This window comes from Lepidochelys olivacea, assembly GCF_965140295.1.
Source record: "Lepidochelys olivacea isolate rLepOli2 genome assembly, chromosome: 2".
Taxonomy (NCBI): domain Eukaryota; kingdom Metazoa; phylum Chordata; order Testudines; family Cheloniidae; genus Lepidochelys; species Lepidochelys olivacea.
Window position 1 is genome coordinate 192145095 of NC_140412.1, and position 21034 is coordinate 192166128.

Consider the following 21034-nt stretch of genomic DNA (forward strand, 5'->3'; position numbering starts at 1 on the left):
AGTAGAACAGTAACTTCCAGAATGCTTGTATTACATGAGTAGCTACCTTACAATTACCCTAACAAGCAGGTACATTTATTGAATGCTGTAATCACGTTTGAGCACTCAGGCAGACAAACTATCGTTTTCCCATTCTGGGGAAATTAACTTGAGAAAAATGAGTCTCAAACTGTGATGTGTATGAAATAAAAGACCATTTCACTTTTAGTTTTATGCTGTTCAAGGATATTTTTAGCACTGCAGTTTGTTAGCAATGCAGTTATAAACCTAATTTTCCAAAAGTGGCGAGTGATTTTTACTATTTTGGTGCTCAATTTAAGACCCCGCAAAGGTGCCTGATTTTTCAGAAAGCATTCAGCACCCACAATCTAAAGATTAAGCTACCTGAAGACATTTCAAGTTGGGTACCCAAAATTTGAATGAACAAAATTCACTCGTTGCTTTTGAAACTGTAAGTCGCGTGCTTGTGTTAAAATGATGTAACTTCTTTTTGTATTGAAAGAACATTGTGCATTATATCACTGGCACACGTTTAATGAATCATTTAACATTATTAAAACACTTAGACGTTAAACCTTTATTGCACGATACATCTTCCAGAAAGAGGACTGCTCTAATATTATTGTGAAATAAAATAAAGCTTAACATGCTGAGAAACATGCTGTAACAGCTGAAATGTTTTGAAAACATTAATAACTATGAAACAAAATTTGATAACACTCTTAGCAGATAAGTGTTTCTTCAGCATAGACTTTTTCTCAGTTGTTACTAAGGAACTTTAATGTTAAGTGATGTTTACTGCATAGGTTCAGAAAGAATTGGATTTTTCTTATGTATTTAAGGAGACACCATAAGCTAAAATTCATAAATTAAAAATCCTTCCTTTCCTAGATTATGAAAACAGCATAGATTTAAAAATAATGTATTTAGGGCACTCCACTAAAGCCAGTTCTTTAGTGTTTTCATGAAACTGAACTAGAGTGACATTGTGTTGATTCTCTTTATTTGTTTGAGTCTATTTCCAGTTTTCTTTTTCTCTTGTACTCACAAAATGTTGTTGTTCTGTTTGAATTTTCAGTACTGTAGAGGAATTTTTGAGGGTAGGGGGTGGATGGTTTGCGTTGAAATTACTTTTATCAAAGATCCATAAATGCTTTTGTGTTCATATTAGGTTTGTTAAAACTTTTTAAAAACCTGCATTGTGACTGCTTGATCCTGCAGACTCTTACCACCATTTACTGTATGTTTATGACTACTCCCATTAACTACAGTGAGATTACTCAGGTGCATAAGGTTACTCACATGCCTACATTTTTGCAGGATCAGGGCCTACACTGAGTTTGTGCATTTCAAATAATAGGCCACATCCTTGCCCATGCTCCAGCTGCTTTCTGCTGCATTTGGAAAGGTGGTTTAACCATCTACCTAGGGATTCCTTGCTACAGGGGGCCGGTAGGAGGTTGTGGTTGAGAGAAAAGGCGCCATGGTCAGAACGTTGCTGTGCTCCAACTGTCGGCAGCTTTGGTAGCAGCCTCTCGGGGCTATAGACAGCAGCACAGTTTAGAGCAGCTCAAACGATGCTCAGTGCTTCATCAGGAACAGGATCCAGGATCCAGTAAACACTTGCAGCCCTCTCCTACAATCAGCTGCATGCAGTGCATAATAGCAGAGCTGAGACACTCAGGCAAAGTGCCCAAAAAGGATTATTTGTAATGATGAGATATTTTGGATTTGCCCATAGTTAGGGGCATCTAGCAGCTTCCCTTTTCTGTTTATTGTTTAAACACTAGGTCATGTCTTTAATACTTAGGAGGACTCTTTTCCCTAAGAATACATCACCAAGCCTCCAGTGTAGCTTGCCTCTGCTAATGTTTGTTGACAATATAATTATATCCCAGCCATTGAAATTCTGTTTGAGTTATCTAAATAGGACTAAATTCATCCATGGTGTAACTCCTTTGAAATCTGGTCCAGCTTGACAAATATAATAAAACTGATGATAAATGACCAAACTCATATTTAGGACAGAAATAAATCCGCTAGATAGGTTGCACTTAGCAGGAATCAGGTTGGGTACAGGTGGGGCAGTTATCATTAAAAGAGAAAGCAGGCAACTATATTACTGTAAACAATGCCTATCACCATGATTGAATAGCCAAACTGAGACCAGCGGAACCATTGTGTAAGTCCTGGTGGGACGAGTAAGGATAAAAGATAGTTCTGGGATACCTAATGGTCTCACTGAAACAGAATTAGCATTTCTTTTTCGTTAGCAGGGAAGCAGAGGGGTGCTGCGGGTACACTCTAATGGGTCTCAAGAGTAAAGTGCTCTGAATTTTATTCTAGGATTTTTTCAGCAAATCTGATCCATTTCTGGAGATTTTCCGGATGAATGATGACGCCACCCAGCAGCTCGTCCACAGGACTGAGGTGAGTAATGGGCTGGTTTTATTCTCCAAGGGCACTGCTGCTCTGTAGCAAGGAATAGTTTTTTCTCAATAGTTTTATTTCAAAGGACACTCCCAAGCAGCCACACTGACTCGCTGAGGTTCTACTTACTCCTTTCCCTCCAGTTTCGCACGAGGATAACTATTGGCTTCAGTACAGCTAGTCCTGCTGGGAATGAGAAGAGAATGTTCTTGGAACCTAAGATGCATGCTTAATTTAATTTACAGCATATAATTGTGTTTGATGGGGTGACACTTTCTCGGGGCACCCAGAACTATAAGTCAGTCGTTCTCAATCAGTGGTCCAGGGTACTGCAAGCAGGATTCAGGGGGTCTGTCAAACAGGCCAGCGTCAGACTCGCTGGGGCCTAGGGCAGAAAGCCAAAGCCCCACAGCACGGGGCTGACGCCTGGGTCCTTGAGCCCCACCACCTTGGGCTGAAGCCGAAGCCTGAGCAATGAAGCTTTGTTGGGGCCCCTGTGGCGTGGGGCCCCAGGCAGTTGCCCTGCTTGTTACCCCGTAACACCAGCCATGGCTTTTATATGCAGAAAACGCGTTGCTGTGGCACAGGTGGGCTGTGGAGTTTTTAGAGCATGTTGGTGGGGCAGGCTCAGAAAAAAAAAAGTTGAGAACCCCTACTCTAGGTGACCTTGTTACCCCTGTGCCTTAGCAAAAGAGAGACTTGCGGGTGCCAAATGGGGTGACACCTCCTGTCACCCTAGTCTGTTAGCCACTCTAGGCAGACTTCTCAGAATTCTGCCAGCCTTTACTTTGCCTTGCAGGTAACACTTGCCATAGACACTTACTCCGTGGGTGCTCCAGGGCTGTTTTTCTTTACTTTGACTGGTTCTCCAGATGGACCACTCTGCCTGCGTATACCCAACTTTCTATTTTTTCATGATTTCACATATGTGGCTCTTGCCCTTTTTTTGTGTCTTTGGGCTTGATCCCACTGTCCGAGCTCCAAGACTGTGTACAGTGGGAATTTTACCAACGTAAGAACAAAAGGGTCGGATCCTTCATGGATTCCAAAGTGGAGAATCAAAATTATGTGAAAAATTAGTCACTGAATCAGATTTTGACTTCAGGCACATATGCCTGACTCCTATTGCAGTCTGTGGGAGCCACAGGCAAGAATCTGAATCCAGAATTCAGACCATATCATTAACTTTCTAATTGCATGGCACTGGTACTTACCATCATGGTAAATAACCTGGTACAGCACATACCATGGGCCATATCCTCTTCCTAACAAAAAACCTGAGAAAATGGGCTGTGTGTGGGAAAGGTCCAGGGGGCCAGAGTAGATGGAATCCTCCCCCCAACCACACCTACGTACACCGGGCTACAGTACATTGCTGCTAGTGCAGACACAGTTGCTTCCAACACTGCTGCTTTGACTGGAACGCAGTCCTGTGGCATGCAGGGGTCTGGGTCCTTGAGCTAGCTCTCTACATCTTTTCACCATAGACCCACAAAGACTTTGCTACGTTCAGGGCTTGTTCCATCTGTTGGAGGGGCGGGGGCAGGATTTGCTCCCGGGTAACTAATTGGTCAGCAGTCACTATGTCAGTAAAGAGTATTTTCAAGGGCTTTAACACACTGGGATTTTAGTTAGCTCAGGCTGTTGCTTTTTAAGAGCCTCATCCAAAGCCCGCTGCAGCCAGTAGGAGGACTCCTGTGGTCTTCACTGGGCTTTAGATCAGGGCCTAATCTGTATTAATTCTCTCTTGTTGCCATCCAAGCATAACCGTACACATAGAAAAGATTTCATTAAGCAGAACAGTCTTTGCTTGTCCAGTGGATTGCTACAAAAACATTGCCAACAATATGGTGTACTTACTTTGATGGATCAAAGGTTTACTCTCTACACATTTTCCCCTTTCTGATTAACATACTGTGTTGAAAGTCATAGTTATTGTTTAGCATTCTATTTTGAAACATGAAGATGTCAAGTATTTTCCTTTCTTTCTTTTCCTTCACAGGTTGTGATGAATAACTTAAATCCAGCCTGGAAATCATTTAAAGTGTCTGTAAATTCTCTGTGCAGTGGAGATGAGGATCGCAGACTAAAGGTCAGAGGCCTGTCTATACCATGGAACAGTTTTCCTTTTAGAAAACCAAACTTTGTTTCCAGTTTTCGATGAAAGATTGCAACTTCACAATGTCTTCTCCTTTGACACCAATGCTGATCACACAGCTGGATTATGATTAATCAAATCAAATTAGAGATGTACAGCAATGATAATCCAAGTTGTTTAGCTAATTACCATTTCTGACAATGTGAGTTCTCCAAGGGAACTCCACTTAAGTCAATTGAATTGCAGTGGTTCTTATAGTAACCTGGAAAATAAGGTGGATGTAAGCGCCAAGCAGTTTATACATGCTGCTGGACAATTTATAATTAGAATTATTAATCTAGTGGAAGTATATTCGGATAAGGAAGCTACCATCTAACCACTGCTTCCCCACTCCCACATATGAACAACCTTCGCTTACCAGAGGAACTTATATAATAATACAGCTGTCAATATGTGGAAACCGAGATGATCAGAGAGGAATATGTGATGTTGTAGCACCACACTTATGGACCATCAGACAGACTGGTGGTGAAAGCCTTGCATGCTGATGGTGGGGAAGCTCATTTTCTCTTGATGCTTCTGGTGAAACCAAGGCAGGGGCCATGTTTACATGTCTTCTAATTGGGTTGCTCTTAGACTCCTGCAAATCATGAGGGGAATTCCAAGATTATGAAGGGCACCACTAAACAACCAGCCCCTTTTACTTCACTAATGAAATCTGTAGGTCTATTAGAAATGATGCACACAGCAGGTGAGTGATTAGAGTTTGGAAAGGGTTTGTGAAGATGTTAGGACCATCCTTATGCTTGAAACATTACACTTGAGCAGAAAGTTCCCTTCTCTCTCTCTCTTTGCCTGGTGGTGTTCTTCTTAGCCTAACAGTTTGGTTGATGCTAGCTTCAATTAAGGATTCAAATTTGTTTTCAAAGGAAATGTAAAAAGAAAAGGAGTACTTGTGGCACCTTAGAGACTAACCAATTTATTTGAGCATAAGGTTGCGTGAGCGACAGCTCACTTCATCGGATGCATACTGTGGAAAATACAGAAGATGTTTTTATGCACAGAGACCATGAAAAAATGGGTGTTTACCACTACAAAAGTTTTTCTCTCCCCCCACCCCACTCTCCTGCTGGTAATAGCTTATCTAAAGTGGATACACAGAGTGATCACTTTAGATAAACTATTACCAGCAGGAGAGTGGGGTGAGGGGAGAGAAAACCTTTTGTAGTGATAAACACCCATTTTTTCATGGTCTGTGTGTATAAAAACATCTTCTGTATTTTCCACAGTATGCATCCGATGAAGTGAGCTGTAGCTCACGAAAGCTTATGCTCAAATAAATGGGTTAGTCTCTAAGGTGCCCTCCCATCAGTTAGGGGGTGTGTGTGCAAGGAGCAGGGACTGAGAAGGTGTGCTGCTGGAGGACTGAGGAATACAAGCGTGATCAGGCTTCAGGAGGAAGATCCTGCAGTGAGGGTAAAGAAGGTGTTGGGATGAGGTCATGGGGAAGTAGCCCAGGGAGTTGTAGATGTCACACAGCTGTTACAAGAGACACTGTAGACAGTTGCAATCCACAGGGCCCTGGGCTGGAACCTGGACTAGAGGGTGGGCCTGGGTTCCCCCCAGCCCCCTCAACTCCCTATTTGAGACAAGAGGAGGTGACCTGGACTGTGGGTCCCACCAGAGGGGAAGGTCCCTGGCCTATCCCCTGACCGACTGGGTGGGTCAGCAGAGACTGCAGGGATGTTCTCCTCCCTTTCCCCATGCTGGCCAGCAGTGAGGTTAGATGAGTGAATGGCAGGTTTGAGCCACTAGCAAAAGTGGCCAAACTGAGGGCGGCCATGAATCTCTGAGGCAAGCAAATCCGCCAATAAGTGCAGGACCCACCGAGGCAGAGGAGGAACTTTGTCACAATATACACACCCGACCCCTGCATATGTGAAATGTTAAAAATCTATAAAAATCTTTCCTCTATCCAAAATGTGTGTTCATATTTTTAATTGGATTTAGTTGTTGTTTAAGCTGCATTTTCTCCACTACAAATTGAGGTCCAATAATGGTAAAAGTGAGTTTCTATTCATCTCCTGAAGTTCATCTCCTTCTCTGCCCTTGACACCCAATCCCATAGCCTTCTGCTATTTTGGTATCAGTATCAGAAGCTGGGTATTCCCCAGAGAAAGTTGACTTTTATTGTTAATAATTTACTGTGCACTCCAAAATGTGTGTGTCATGTAAATAAATAGAAAGCCTAATCTCTCTCCTAAAGAGCTTACAATCTAAGCATTCAGGAGACAGATGGGTAGGGGGAAAGGTTAAGGTTAAGGAAAAAAGGGGACAAGAAATCATAGGGTGGCTTAGGTTTGTGCATTTATTATGGTGATTGTGACCTATTGTCTTAATACTAGCGATAGTGTTAAAGAATTGTAGTGATGTAGGTGTGATGATGATGATAATGGCCATATTAGTAGGCATGTAAATGCTTGTGGTTGCTTCATGGGTTTTTGTTCGTTACTGGGGGTGGGCATGCTGGGCAACAGTGAAAAGGTGGAGGGATGAGTTCTGAAGCAGCAGGGGAGGGTGAAAGGAGTGGGGATGGTGGGGAAGAGAATGACAGAGAGTAGGAAAGAAGAGGAGAGGATGAGGTGGATGGAGGTAGGGGAGAGTGAGTAGGCCAATGGGGATGAGGTCATATGTGATAGCCAGATGTTAGATGGTGAAAAGGAGAAGAATTCAAAAGAGTTACTCTAGGCGGCATCAGGAAGCTGGGGTCATACAGGATTTTTCCCTCTGCTCCCAAGTCCTTCAAGGTCAAACCAATTGTGTTTGAGCAAATACTTATGGGAATGCTGATTTAAATGATAGGTTACATACCACAATTACAACTCATGGGTGAATACCGTCTGGTCCTGGTGACTTATTACTCTTTAATTTATCAGTTTTTTCCAAAACCACCTCTTATGACACTTCAATCTGTGACAGTTCCTCAGATTTGTTACTTAAAAAGAATTACTCAGGTTTGGGAATCTCCCTCACATCATCAGCCATGAAGACCGATGTAAAGAATTAATTTAGTTTCTCCGCAATGGCCTTATCTTCCTTGAATGCTCTTTTAGCATCTTGATCGTCCAGTGGCCCCACTGGTTGTTTAGCAGACTTGCTGCTTCTGATGTACTTAAAAAAATGTTTGCTATTACTTTTTGAGTCTTTGGCTAACTGTTCTTCAAATTCTTTTTTTGGACTTGACTTGCCATATTTTATGCTCCTATTTTCCTCAAGAGGATTTAACTTCCACTTCTTAAAGGATGCCTTTTTTGTTTGCAGCTTCTTTTAGTTTGTTGTTTAGCCATGGTGGCATGTTGTTGGTTCTCTTACTCCGTTTTTTAATTTGGGGTATACATTTAAGTTGAGCCTTTGTTATGGTGTCTTTAAAAAATTTCCATGCAGCTTGTAGGGTTTTCACTTTTGGCACTGTACCTTTTACTTTCTGTCTAACTAACTTCCTCACTTTTGTACAGTTCCCCTTTCTGAAATTAAATGCTACCATTTAATGCTGCTTTGGTGTCTCCCCCACCCCCACAGGTAATTTTAGTATTACTATTACCAAGCAGTTCAATTATATTCACCTCTCCCCCACCAGCACAATCTGTTTTGTCCTGATATATTCTGATCCTGGAAGATCCACCCCAGTCTTCCAGGTCTCCCTCTTGAAGCCTTTCCTTGATAATTCATTCCCCATCCAGATATGCCACCTCCACGCCTTGGTTCAAGACCATGAGGAGTGCCTGGTCCATGACATCCTGGACTCCCAAATGTGCAGAGTGGCCCTGTACTATCTGATTGATTTGGGAGGGTTGTGGGCCAAAAGAACACTCTTAGGAGCCAGTTCATCATGTACATGTCCCTGCAAAAGCACAGGCCTTCCACAGCAATCACCCTGAGAAGAGTTTTTTCAGAGTAACAGCTGTGTTAGTCTGTATTCGCAAAAAGAAAAGGAGGACTTGTGGCACCTTAGAGACTAACCAATTTATTTGAGCATAAGCTTTCGTGAGCTACAGCTCACTTCATCGGATGCATACTGTGGAAAGTTTAGAAGATCTTATTATATACACACAAAGCATGAAAAAATACCTCCTCCCACCCCACTCTCCTGCTGGTAATAGCTTATCTAAAGTGATCACTCTCCTTACAATGTGTATGATAATCAAGGTGGGCCATTTCCAACACAAATCCAGGTTTTCTCACCCCCCCCCCCTCCAAACTCACTCTCCTGCTGGTAATAGCTTATCCAAAGTGACCACTCTCCTTACATTGTGTATGATAATCAAGGTGGGCCATTTCCAGCACAAATCCAGGGTTTAACAAGAACGTCTGAGGGTGGGGGTAGGAAAAAACAAGGGGAAATAGGCTACCTTGCATAATGACTAAGCCACTCCCAGTCTCTATTCAAGCCTAAGTTAATTGTATCCAATTTGCAAATGAATTCCAATTCAGCAGTTTCTCACTGGAGTCTGGATTTGAAGTTTTTTTGTTGTAAAATAACGACTTTCATGTCTGTAATCGCGTGACCAGAGAGATTGAAGTGTTCTCCGACTGGTTTATGAATGTTAAAGAGTGACCTCGTGGTGCCCAGGGAGGGAGGATTTGGCATTGATGGTCTCAAACCCAGGCATATGTGACTGGTGAGGGGGAGCGTTATTCTCTGTCCCACTGAGCTGCAAAGGGAACTGCTGCTAATTCCCCTCCACCAGAAGCTACATCTGCTGACTCAGTGAGGTCAGATTACAAACAGCAAACTTCTGATTATACATGGTGGTGTCCAAAGATTCCTGTTCCTGTCACTTCTCTTGTCTGAGCAACTAGGCTGTCAGTGACCCCTGTGACCAAGTCCCTGCTTCCTTGCCTGGTTTCTGCTCCTCATTCCTGCTTTCTCTCCTTGTCCCTATATCTGTTACCATGCCTCGTCCCTGTTCTTGATCCCCTGCTTCCTCATCCTGCTTCCTTGCCCTGACCCTGGTTGCTGACTCTGGTTTGGACTGCTGATGTGACCCCCGAGCATGACCCTATTTCTGGCTCTAACCTCTAGAGCAGACAGCCCATATTACAGCCCCTAACAAATAGCTTTTGTTTTTTCTGTAATTTTGTGTATGTAAATAATTGCAGGCACAGCTCCAAAGATTCAGATGTCCAAGTACTTGCCTATGCCCGCAATCAGGTATCTATAATAGACACCTAAGTGGTAGCAATTTATCACAAATTCTGTTACCATTAATTGTGAGTGCAAAATCATACCTCCCCAGTAAGAATCCAGGTTGAGCTTCTTTAAAATTCAGGCCCTTAAGCCTCTTGGATAGGTGGCACTGCAAGACTACATTAGTGTGATACAGAGGTTTCCAAAAATGAGTTGTTTGCCGCAAGGGCTGTATTACTTCGAAAATTACCATTCCATTTGCTTTCCATTTGGACCATAACTTCGGACCTGTAACAGCAGAGAGGAAAACAGAGGAAGGAATTTTGGGAGTCTGTAGTATTGTGTACTTTTTTTGGTACAGTATAAATTGCCTAAGCATTCTACTTTTCAGTGTAAAGTTCCTGTGCTGGAATACTTATAGACTAGAGCATTTATGAAAAAAAACGGACTTTCTATTTTCTAAAATGAAATGAGAGAGAGAGAGAAAGTAATATATTTCTGCGAAGTGCTGGAAAAAAATCCTTCACAATATTAAATATGGAGGCTTTTAGTATATTCTGACTGAGCCCCAGCCGCTTGCCTGGGTAGTCTGAACACTGGGCACAGAAATAATTTAAAGCTGGATAATTTGCATGTGTACTAGCTATTTCATTCTGATGTCACTTTGAAAGGCATTTCTAAATGGAGCCTTTGGGGAACCAGAAAAGCTTAGGGGGAGGTATAGGCTTGTGTAACATTTGCCCAGTAATGGACAGATTGCAACGACTCATTGGAACCTCTTTCCTTTGGATTCCTGATGAAAGAAGAGTTAACAATAGTCTGTGCACCTCACCATGCAAGGCTCTGCACATGTCAATTGGAGCAGAGCCTTGCATGCCCCAGCCTTTCATCTCTGCCATTGAAATCACATGTGTATTGAGATCAGTGCTTTGACTCCCATTATGAGGAACAGGGATTAACATCACAAAAACACATTAAAACAATACAGCTCATTTTCAAAAGTTTGCCTTTAATAGGTCTCAGATTCACAACAGCTTTAGAATGCTTCAGGCACTTGAAACATTCTTGCACAAAAGATGTGTTGTATTTAAAATAAGACATGCAAGGTCAATAAGATTAAAGCAGCCAGCGAATAGACACCCTCAAAACTCTTTCATCAGTTTCTTTTACAGAATCTGTTAATTTTGGATTCCTCGTGGAGGTTTTTTTTTATTATCTTCCTATTTAGCTGTGGTGCAGAGAACATTTTTGTTATTTCTCTCAGGCTGGTTTGTAAAGCTTTAGTTCATTTTACTGAGTCGCAATTACTACTCCTGAAGGTATTATGTTAATGGAGTATTAGATTTATGAGCTGCTCAGCTTTTCTTCACAGACATTGACACCATTTTGGGGGTCTAGGCACCCCTCAGTGATGATCTGCAACTCCTTTTGGTATTGCACACTTGTAAGCATGTTGAGGGGGAGGACAGTGTCCTTTGGGCTAAAGCTGACATGTTTTCTTCCTAATTTCTAAAGACCAGGGATCAGTTTATATCAGTATTTATTTACAAGGCTCAAGGAGAACATGATCCCTTTGAGAGCAATTTCATTTACCTCTTACACATTGAACGTCATTAGCTGTGGAATGTTGGCACCTAAAATGTGGTCTATCTTTCACTTTAAATAAAGGGGCATTTTGAACCTAGTATTGCATATTAAGGAGCTTCTGTCTGTCCTCTGTCTATTCATCCTAATAGTTCCAGGTTTCTCTTATTCCAGAGACTCTTTGGTTACATAAGCTAGAAACTGTCTCCTTTACATTAGCTGCTGTTGTAAATAAACATTCGGGAAGGCACAGAAGAGAGTACACGGTGCGCAAACAGTGACAAGCACATGCTGTACAATACAAAAAGTACCGTGTACTCTGCAGGGAATGCATATTGTGGAGCATGCACTGAGAGCAGTCTGAAAGGACACGCATGCAAAACTGGGAGGAAACCAGGACAAAAAGGTAGATACACGTAAAGTACTAAAAGCCGGAGAGAGAGAAATCAGAGAAATCTCTGCAGAGTACAATAAGGATAGTTTCCCTGCTTTAAATATATGGGGGGAATTTTTCAAAAGCACTAATGGCAATTAGCCATCTTCCTGCCATTTGTGCATTTGAAAATCTTCCCCCATATTGTGAAGCATAGGCAGGATTATTATTTTGAGTAGCTCCACTGACAGGCTTCTCACATGCAACAGGCCTCACATTATTAAATAGAAAAAGATAGATTACCTTAATCCTAATTGAAAATGTTGCCCTTTCTTTGACATTGGCTTGGGTTGCCAACTTTCTACTCACACAAAACTGAACACCCTTGCCCTGCCCCTCCTCTGAGGTCCACCCGTGCTCATTCCATTCCTCCCCCTCTGTCGCTCGCTCTCGCCACCCTCACTCACTTGCTCATTTTCACTGGGTTGGCTCAGGGGGCTGGGTGTGGGGAGGGGTGAGAGCTCCGGCTGGGGGTGTGGGCTCTGGAGTGGGGCCAGAAATGGGGAGTTCAGAGTATGGGAGGGGACTCCAGGCTGGGGCAGTGGGTTCGGATACGAGAGGGGGTGAGGGTTCTGGCTGGAGGTGGAGACTCTGGGGTGGGGCTGTGGGGTTTGGTGTGCAGGAGGGTGCTCCAGAGAGGGACGGAGGGGTTTGGAGGGTGGGAGGGGGATCACGGCTGGGGCAGGGGGTTGGGGCAAGGAGGGCGAGGAGAGTGAGGGTTCCAGCTGGGGGACAGGCTCTGGGATGGGGAACCTTTTTTCTGTCACGGACCTTTGACCCACATAAAAAAGTCTATCATGAGCCACTCACCTGCCCAGGGGGGCGCAGAGGCTCAGGCCTTCCCCCGCTTGTGGCTCTAGCCCCGCGGGGGCGTGCCATGGGCCAGATGAAATTAACCATGGGTCTGGATCCAGCCCGTGGCCCTAGGTTCCCCACCCCTGCCCTACACATAGGAGCCAGAAGGGGGGACATGCTGGCTGCTTCCCAGGAGCCATGTGGAGTGGAGGCCCGCAGGAAGCCTGCCAACCCTGCCGTGCCACCAACTGGAGAGTCAGCAGCCCAGTCAGCGGTGCTGACCAGAACCGCCAGGATCCCTTTTTGAGCGGGTGTTCCAGTCGAAAAAACGAACACCTGATCACCCTAAGCCCACAAGTAATCTTGGGGCCTGATTCTGCCATTCTTACTTGTGCTGAGTAGCAATTTGTCACACAAGTAGTCCCTGATTTGTCAGTCTGTAGTTGAGTTCTCACATGTGTAGTCCCGTTGACCTCATTGGGTCTATTAATGGAATTAAGTACTATTCTTCAGCATAAAGATTATAGAATCAGATCTTTTGGGTGGTAAACTCTTCAAGGCAGGGACTCCATCTGTCTCTGTTTTGTAGAGCATTGTGTACATCTATGGTACTAGAGATGCATTGTACATGCATAGGTTTTTGTTGGATAGGGGTCTATATAAATAATAATAATGCACTACATTTTTCAATCCAACAGGTTCTATTAAAGCTGCTAAAACTGAATCTTTATGCTAAAATGATATGGTTGATTGTTAACATTTTCTTCTTAAGACAGATTTACATTTTGTTTAAATAAACAATATGCATAATAACCTCTTTGACCTGTCTGATACTATTATATGTGGTTCATGCCTTATAATATTATAGATGATGTTCTATGGTTTGTTTTTTCTTAGAAATGTAGATTTTATCATACAGGATTCATGTATTAATATTAGCCTTCTAATATCACTTCATTACTTTAACCTTAATCCTCTTTCCAAGATGCTCTTTCTATTCAACTTTTAGCCTATGTTGTGTTGTGGATTTTCAGGACGTTTCCTCTGTGTGTCTTTGTTTAGTAGTAGTTGTACCTGAGTTTCTTCTAGGCTGCTCAAAAGTGCTGAATCTCATGGATTCCTTTGGATCATTAGCAATTCTTTTTTGAAAGGCCCATAAATGTATTGGATGCACTAGCCCATGTGAAGCAACAGTGAACAGCAATGATTATTTTGATATTTGTCTAAGTTATCCCTGGAATGTTTTCTAGAGCAATAAGCTTACAATGACCATCAATACCTTACTACAGTCTTGCTAATGTAGGTATTTTGTACACCGTAATCCTTCAATAAGCACTCAAAATCTCTGAAAGCAGCCAGTGGTGAAGTTAACCTTGTGAAACCTCTGAAGAAGACTAAAAGTAAAGCTTAAGTGACAAGCAATAAGTAATACATTCTGACAAATCCATTAGTGCTTTTACTCTTTTGTGTTTTATCTGTCATGCATGATTCTAAGTGCTAATGCAACAAGACATGGTGTATGGTCAACAGCAATAATGTTTGTGCAGGATTTTAAATGCCAAATAGAAAAAAGGAAAATGCAAGCAAGCTGAAAAGGCAATTTAAACTTGTCTAGGGATTTCATGCCTTTCCTGGGAAGAATGTGCATTTGTTCTTTTTTTGTTTTGTTGTTGTTTTAATTCCATGTAGAACCAAACTGACAGCCAGAACCAAAGCTAGAAGATAGTCTAGAAGTAACTTCCTAGCAGAGGGTTATAGTTTCATTTACCCATCAGTATGCTGTCAGTCAAACCTGATTCAGTACCACTTCTGCAACTTTTAGTCCTGTTGAGAAATACTTACACATAGATAGCCTTATGACTTTTGTACATGAGGCCTAAAAATGTCTCAAGCAGTTTTTACAGTAAATCTGTTCTTTCATTAGATGAGATTAAAGTTCTTGAAATAACTAAGTAATTCTCAGAGGTTTGTTTCTTTATTGACTGGTATAAGTAGTATTTACTTGACTGGTAGTCCCAATGAAGTAATTTTATAGTGAGTTTTCAGGGAAGTTTCTTTGTGATATAGGATGTGCTTCTTGATAATTTCAGCTAAGATTCCCTTAGTCTTGTCAAAATGAAAATGTGGATTTCTTTGGATCATTGTGGAGTGGAATCCATACATGTATTTGATGCAATAGAAACCTGACAAAAAGTCAATGGGACTATTCATGTAAATAAGTAGCACTCAACAAGAGCAAGAGTTTCAGAACTGGTCCCTCAGAGAATGATCTACTTATTTTGAGGAAAATGAAAGGGAAAAAACATGCCACAAAATCCATATCCTTTGAGGGTATCTTTAGGCCTTCTTGTACAAAAGTCATAGGTCCTGATTCTCCTGTATATGACCATGCTAACATTCTAGTCTTCTAAATGTTTATATTTCTTTTCACATTTTCCCATTCCCTGTCCACATGCCAGTGGTTACAGGAGTACCATTATATGGGCTATGCGTTTTAAAAACCTATTGGTTCTTCCTCACGAGGTTTACAGTGGTTGCGGGCAATCAGTGGCAGCTACTCTTCCCATTTTGTCAGATCTGGTTAATGTATACCTCAGCAATTTTTTTTTAATGAGTGTAGTCTTGATTCATTAATCTCAGCAATGCATTTTGATCACTGATTTGTATGAAGAAGTTGAGGACTGATCAGATATTCTCCATAAACTCTAAGCAAGGTGGATCCAGGAATTAAGGTGCCAGTAGTCTAGAAAACTGCACAAAATTAACAAGTTACTCTACAGCATATATATAGCCAACTGTATCCTATAGTTGAAGAGTATAATGTATTCAGGATTAGATAAAAATTGACTGAGCCCAGCTGAGTGCACCAAAAGTTTGCCCATGCCATGTCCCCAGACAACATAATTTCACTGATATCCTTGATGTCCAGAAGTTCTTTCCTCTTCTCTTAGGTCTGTGATTTTATCTTAGCAGCGGAGGTGGGCACTAGAACCTCGGAGGAGAAGATGATGCATCTGAGCAGGGAGTAGATGGTGGCAATCAGTAGTTTGCTCCGCTCCCTGACTCTCCACAGTGTTCTAGCCTCCTTCACCACAGGACACAGATCACAGAGATCCAGGTCTCTCCCCTACCTCTTCCCTTCTGGCCTATATTTATAAAAAAGAAATTAGGCTATAGGGAAGAAACTCTAGAATGTATTGAAGAGGCTGGTTCATGATAATCCTCCTCATACAACGGGTCTGATCCAACTCTCACTGAAGTCAAGCAGAGTCTTTCTGTTGACCTCTGTAGGAGTCGCATCAGGCTCTATCACTGTTACAGCTGTCACACGTATAGCAAATTAGTTGTCAGATTAATTAATAATCTAGATTTGGGTTAATTGATGTTTGTAAAGTGCTTTGAAGATGAAAGGACTGTATAAGTGGCAAGAGTTATTGTAATAACAACTTGGAGTGCATGTGTTATTACACAAAGGAGAGTCTATCTGAGATGTAACAGTTAGAAGGAAACTAGCTGATTTTCAAATCTCCAAGGACCCAAAATTGCTCATCAACTGGCAGTAGGGGATGGAGGGAATAATTGCTACACATAGCAAAAGTTGAGTTGCTGACAGAGCAATAAGAGCCAGGATCTTGCTCCCTCCCCTGGGATGATCCTGGCAGGCCTAAACTCAGTGTTTGCCTGAGAGCAGCTTTCAGTTCTCGGCCAGAGCCCCACTGTTTCTCAGGCACTGAGAAAAGAAGGAAGAACCCCTCTTCCTGACATTGCAGATACTGGTCAGTGTGTGGAACAAGGGCATAGGGACTGCAATAAGTAAATGAAAATTGAATGCAGCATGATAATGTCTTGTAGTTTTTCTGCTTTTAGACTAGGGGCTCCAAAAAGTGATTCTGCATTTGTTCCTTTGTGGACAAATGGAAAGAAGCTTCCAATAATATGTGCATCATTTTTATTATAAACTCCTACTTTCTTCTTGCATTGGAGTGCATGGTTGCTTCCCTTGGTGAATAAATACAGGCTTTCTTCTTCCTCAGCTTCGCAATGAAGAGCACTGATACAGGAAATGTTTCTTGAGAAATTCTCGCTACTATTTCCCTCCTCCACCCCTTTCAAAGTGAACACTAGCCAGCATGTCCCTGAAATGGAACAAAGAAACTCCCCATAAATGTTGCTGACTGTGATACAAATCAGAGATGTCTGGTTCTTTGTGAGCACAGTAGCAGATAAATTAGTAAGTCCCATCTCTAGGAATATTTAAAAATGAAACTGGACAAAGCACTAGAAATGAGATTCTGAGGACTTGTTCCACACTGGCTGGAGAATGGACTATATGACCTAAACATGCTTCTTGATCTATATTTGCTATGTTTCTTATACCCATAACATACCATAACTGTACAGCAGTTTAGCACTGAAGTTTAGAAACAAATTTTACCATCTTAGATAAAGAATATTAAATACAACTCCTCTCCCACCAAAATAAAGTAACAGTTAGATGCAGGCATAAACCCACAAAACCAATTAAATGCTTTGGTGAAGCAATCCTAACTAACAGTTTCTTTGCTTTTGTGAGTTCATGTCTAAGTCTTCAGGGAAATCTGTCAATTTAAAATCCTGTATCATCCACAAATTTTTCATACCAATTGCAACATAGATCTTCTGAAGTCTTACATGTGTCTTTGTGGACGATGAAGAAGTGGTTCTTCATTTCCACCATGCAGTCTGCAAAGTCTCGCTCAGCAGAATTGCTCAAGGTGGTTGATAGCTAGAAATTGGTGCCACTGATTTACAGAGTCAATTTTTTCTCCATGTGAAACATTTTCTTGTTACTTTCTGAGAGAGGTCACATGTTATTATGGGGGTAGGTCAGCATCTTCAAAGGCAACTCTTTAATTTGCTTTGCTTGAGTTGGAGCAAGTGATTGTGCTTCAGACCACAGTCTGTACATTGTATCTATGTTCTTCCTAGCTAGTGAAGACCAAAAAGGATGTATGAGCCAATTGTTGGTAGTAGTTGGCCATGTCTCCACATTGGGGTGGAGGAGAAGACAGGAAGCCAGTTTCTTTTAAAGAAACTATAATGAGGGTTTGTTTTCTCAAGTCATCATCTCTTGAGCTAACTATCTTGATAACTGTTTACCTATATCTAATCCTCACTTTTAGGAACGGTCATAGAGAAGGTTGTGGTTGGTCATCTCTGGTGTTTCCTGGAATCCTCAGATTTCCTTGTCCTTAGGTTACAGACATAGGAGTGGGCCAGAAACAGCATTAGTGGTTGATCTTTATGGAACAATGGATGACATTCAGATGTCCATTATTTTTCTAGACCTTCTAGCTATCTTTGATACTGTTGGCTATGAGATTTTATTGACACAGCTGGTGTAGACGGAATTGTTCTTGAGTGTTTTCATTATTTTCTTTCTGAGAATTTGCAGCATGGTGATGGGCAATTGCTCCAGTGTCCTGAAATATCTGTCCTTTTGGGATATCACAAGTGTCTAATTTGTCACCTTTGCTCACTATTTAGCAGTCTTTTGGAAGCATTAGTAAAGAGACATGGACTGTGGTGTTTTTAAAATACGAGACGCACCCAGCTCTATTTCTTAATCCCTTCTGACCTGGCAGGTACAATTGAATGAATAAGCCAGTGTCTGTTTGAGATTAGAATCTGGATGGAGGTTAGTGTACTGTTTTACAGTTTTAATAAGGTAGAGATAATGGGACAGAACATCAGTGAAGCTATGGCAAATTTACACAGGCTGTCCCAGTGTTGCTTGGTTGCTAGATTGAAAGAAGCAGCTGGAAGGGTTGGTGAGGGATATCTCAAGAAATTTGAAATAATGCATCTACCATTTAAAATTCTAATTGAGAATGTGATATCTATTGGAAACTGGGTCACTTCTGGCTGTTCAGGTAACCATAGTAGCCAGGTATGCACTTGGCTAGAAGAATGTGACCTTTTAATTTTGAATGGCAACCTGGACACGACTGTTCATGCCTTGACCACTTCAGAACTAGACTGTTGTAATGTGCTCTGAATAGGACTACACACTGTACCATTCAGAAGCTTGTACAGATTGGAGCTGTTGCCTAGTTGAGTGGGGTATCAAAGAAATCACATTACATCAATATTGCCAGTAGTTTTCTGGGTGGAATTCAAAGTGTTCATTTTAACTGGTAAAGCCCTGAATATTAGGACCTGATCATCTGAGAGACCACATATATTGATGAGAATTGCTCAGATATATTATCGGTTGGAATATGGTGTTGTGTCTTTGAGTCTTACCAAAAAAATTAGACACAGCTCAGTTTAAAATAATTGTGTTACTGTTTTGTATATTAATCTACAGAACTAGCTACATACATACACTGCTGCTGTGATTAGATTCTGGGGACTTCTGTGGGGAACACAGGAAGTCTACTAGAAGGCTCCCAAACTATTTATAAGGATACTACCCAGTTCTTGTACACTACAAACATGCATGGCTGTTTATTGCATACAGTTTGAATGCACTGTGGTTGACATAATTTCCTGAAAATCTGGCTTTTAAAATAATTCCCTCATTAAACTTAAACTGTTTATTTTTTTAAAACTAATCCATTTTTTAGTTTAAAGCAAAAGCATCTGAACCCCTTATAACTGTATGCATGGTGTCAAGGTTCCTTCCCCACTCTGAACTCTAGGGTACAGATGTGGGAACCTGCATGAAAGACCCCCTAAATTTATTTCTACCAGACTAGGTTAAAACTTCCCCAAGGCACAAAGTCTTTGCCCTTGGATTAGGTAAAACGCTGCCACCACCAAGTGCTTTATCAAAGAACCAGGGAAAAGGACCATTTGGAGTTCCTATTCCCCCAAAATAGTCCCCCAAGTCCTACACCCCCTTTCCTGGGGAAGGCTTGATAATAATATCCTCACCAATTGGTACAGGTGAACACAGACCCAAACCCTTGGATTTTAAGAACAATGAAAAATCAATCAGGTTCTTAAAAGAAGAATTTTATTTAAAGAAAAGGTAAAAGAATCTCCTCTGTAAAATCAGGATGGTAAATACTTTACAGGGTAATCAGATTCAAAACATAGAGAATCCCTCTAGGCAAAACCTCAAGTTACAAAAAGACACAAAACCAGGAATATACATTCCCTCCAGCACAGCGAATTTACAAACCAAAAATCAAAAGAAATTTGAAAAAATTTGAAAAAAGAAAAAAGCGTTTTCTAGCTAGATTACTTACTAACTTTACAGGAGTTGGAAAGCTTGCATCCTTGATCTGTTCCTGGCAAAGGTATCACACAGACAGACAAAAACCTTTATTTCCCCACTCCAGATTTGAAAGTATCTTGTCCCCACATTGGTCATTTTGTGTCAGGTGCCAGAGAGGTTACCTTAGCTTCTTAACCCTTTACAGGTGAAAGGATTTTGCCTCTGGCCAAGAGGGATTTTATAGCACTGTATACAGAAAGGTGGTTACCCTCCCTTTATATTTATGACACATGGGTAAGAGGAGAGAGTATCAAACAGGTGTAAGATCACTTATACAGCACAATTATTTCCTTGAAATATATTTATTCGGGGGCAAACATGATTTTTATCTGAATTGATAACTTAAACACACAACTCTGTGTCAGTCTGATGCAGTTTGAAATGATAAAGGCAGCGAAATTTCAATACTGGAATTAATAATGGGAATGGTGGTCACCCCACTCCGAACAGCTCGAGGAAGCTGATTGTGTAGCTGGCCCTTATAAGAGAGCTGTGGGCCAGAAGCAAAGGAGTCTCACTATAGCCCTGGAGTGCGAAGGGCTAGCTGCCTAGGAGCAAGGTACCTGGAGTGGAGCAGTGCTGGGGAAGGGCAAAGGGAGCTGGGGAGCTCCAGCCTGGTAAACCCCCAGGCTGCAGGCCTTGGTGAAGGCCTACAAAGGTGCAGCCTGGGAATAGGCTGGGGCAGCTGGTCCTAACCCCTAGCCAATGATGAGTGGCCATTACATTGCTGTCTGCCCCAGGGAGCGGGGGTTAGATGTTGACTGGCAGTAGCCACTGAGGAAAGGTGGGTTTAGAGGGTTGGGGGTTCCCCAGGGAGGGGAGACCCAGAGTGTGGGGGTACTGTTGGGGCATAACCCCAGGGTAAAGGGCACCAGGGTCCAGGAGGAACACGGGGCCAGTGGCAGGCGAGACACCGGCCTGCAGAGGGCACTCTGAAGGCTGGAAAGAGGTAATTCCCAGATGACCAGCAGGAGGCGTCGTGTCGGTGACTCTTCGCCTCCCTACAAGGCCCATATGGGTCCCCATTTCAGCACAAGGCTATAATTTGATCAGAAGAGACTTACTGGTGTCAGGTTTTACCACTGTTGTTGTAATACTACAAACAAATATTCATGCATAACGGGGAATTCAGCTTAAAGCCCCAAGTCCTGGCTGAATAAATCATATTGATGGCAAACTTCATTAATAGGACAGTTAATGCAAGGTTACACAGATTCTAGTATGTTGCTGTACAAAAGTTGG

The 21034-nt window shown here is 42.0% G+C and overlaps 1 protein-coding gene across 3 annotated transcripts in view; it reads left to right on the top strand.

The window, feature by feature from the left end:
* Positions 1-21034, top strand: part of CPNE4 (copine 4) — a 333548-nt gene that overhangs the window by 216433 nt on the left and 96081 nt on the right. For all 3 annotated transcript variants that reach the window (XM_084619842.1, XM_084619841.1, XM_084619843.1), the window contains 2 exons: positions 2347-2430; positions 4433-4522. In XM_084619842.1, the coding sequence (XP_084475968.1) occupies positions 2347-2430; positions 4433-4522 (174 nt within the window). The remainder of the gene's footprint in view (positions 1-2346; positions 2431-4432; positions 4523-21034) is intronic.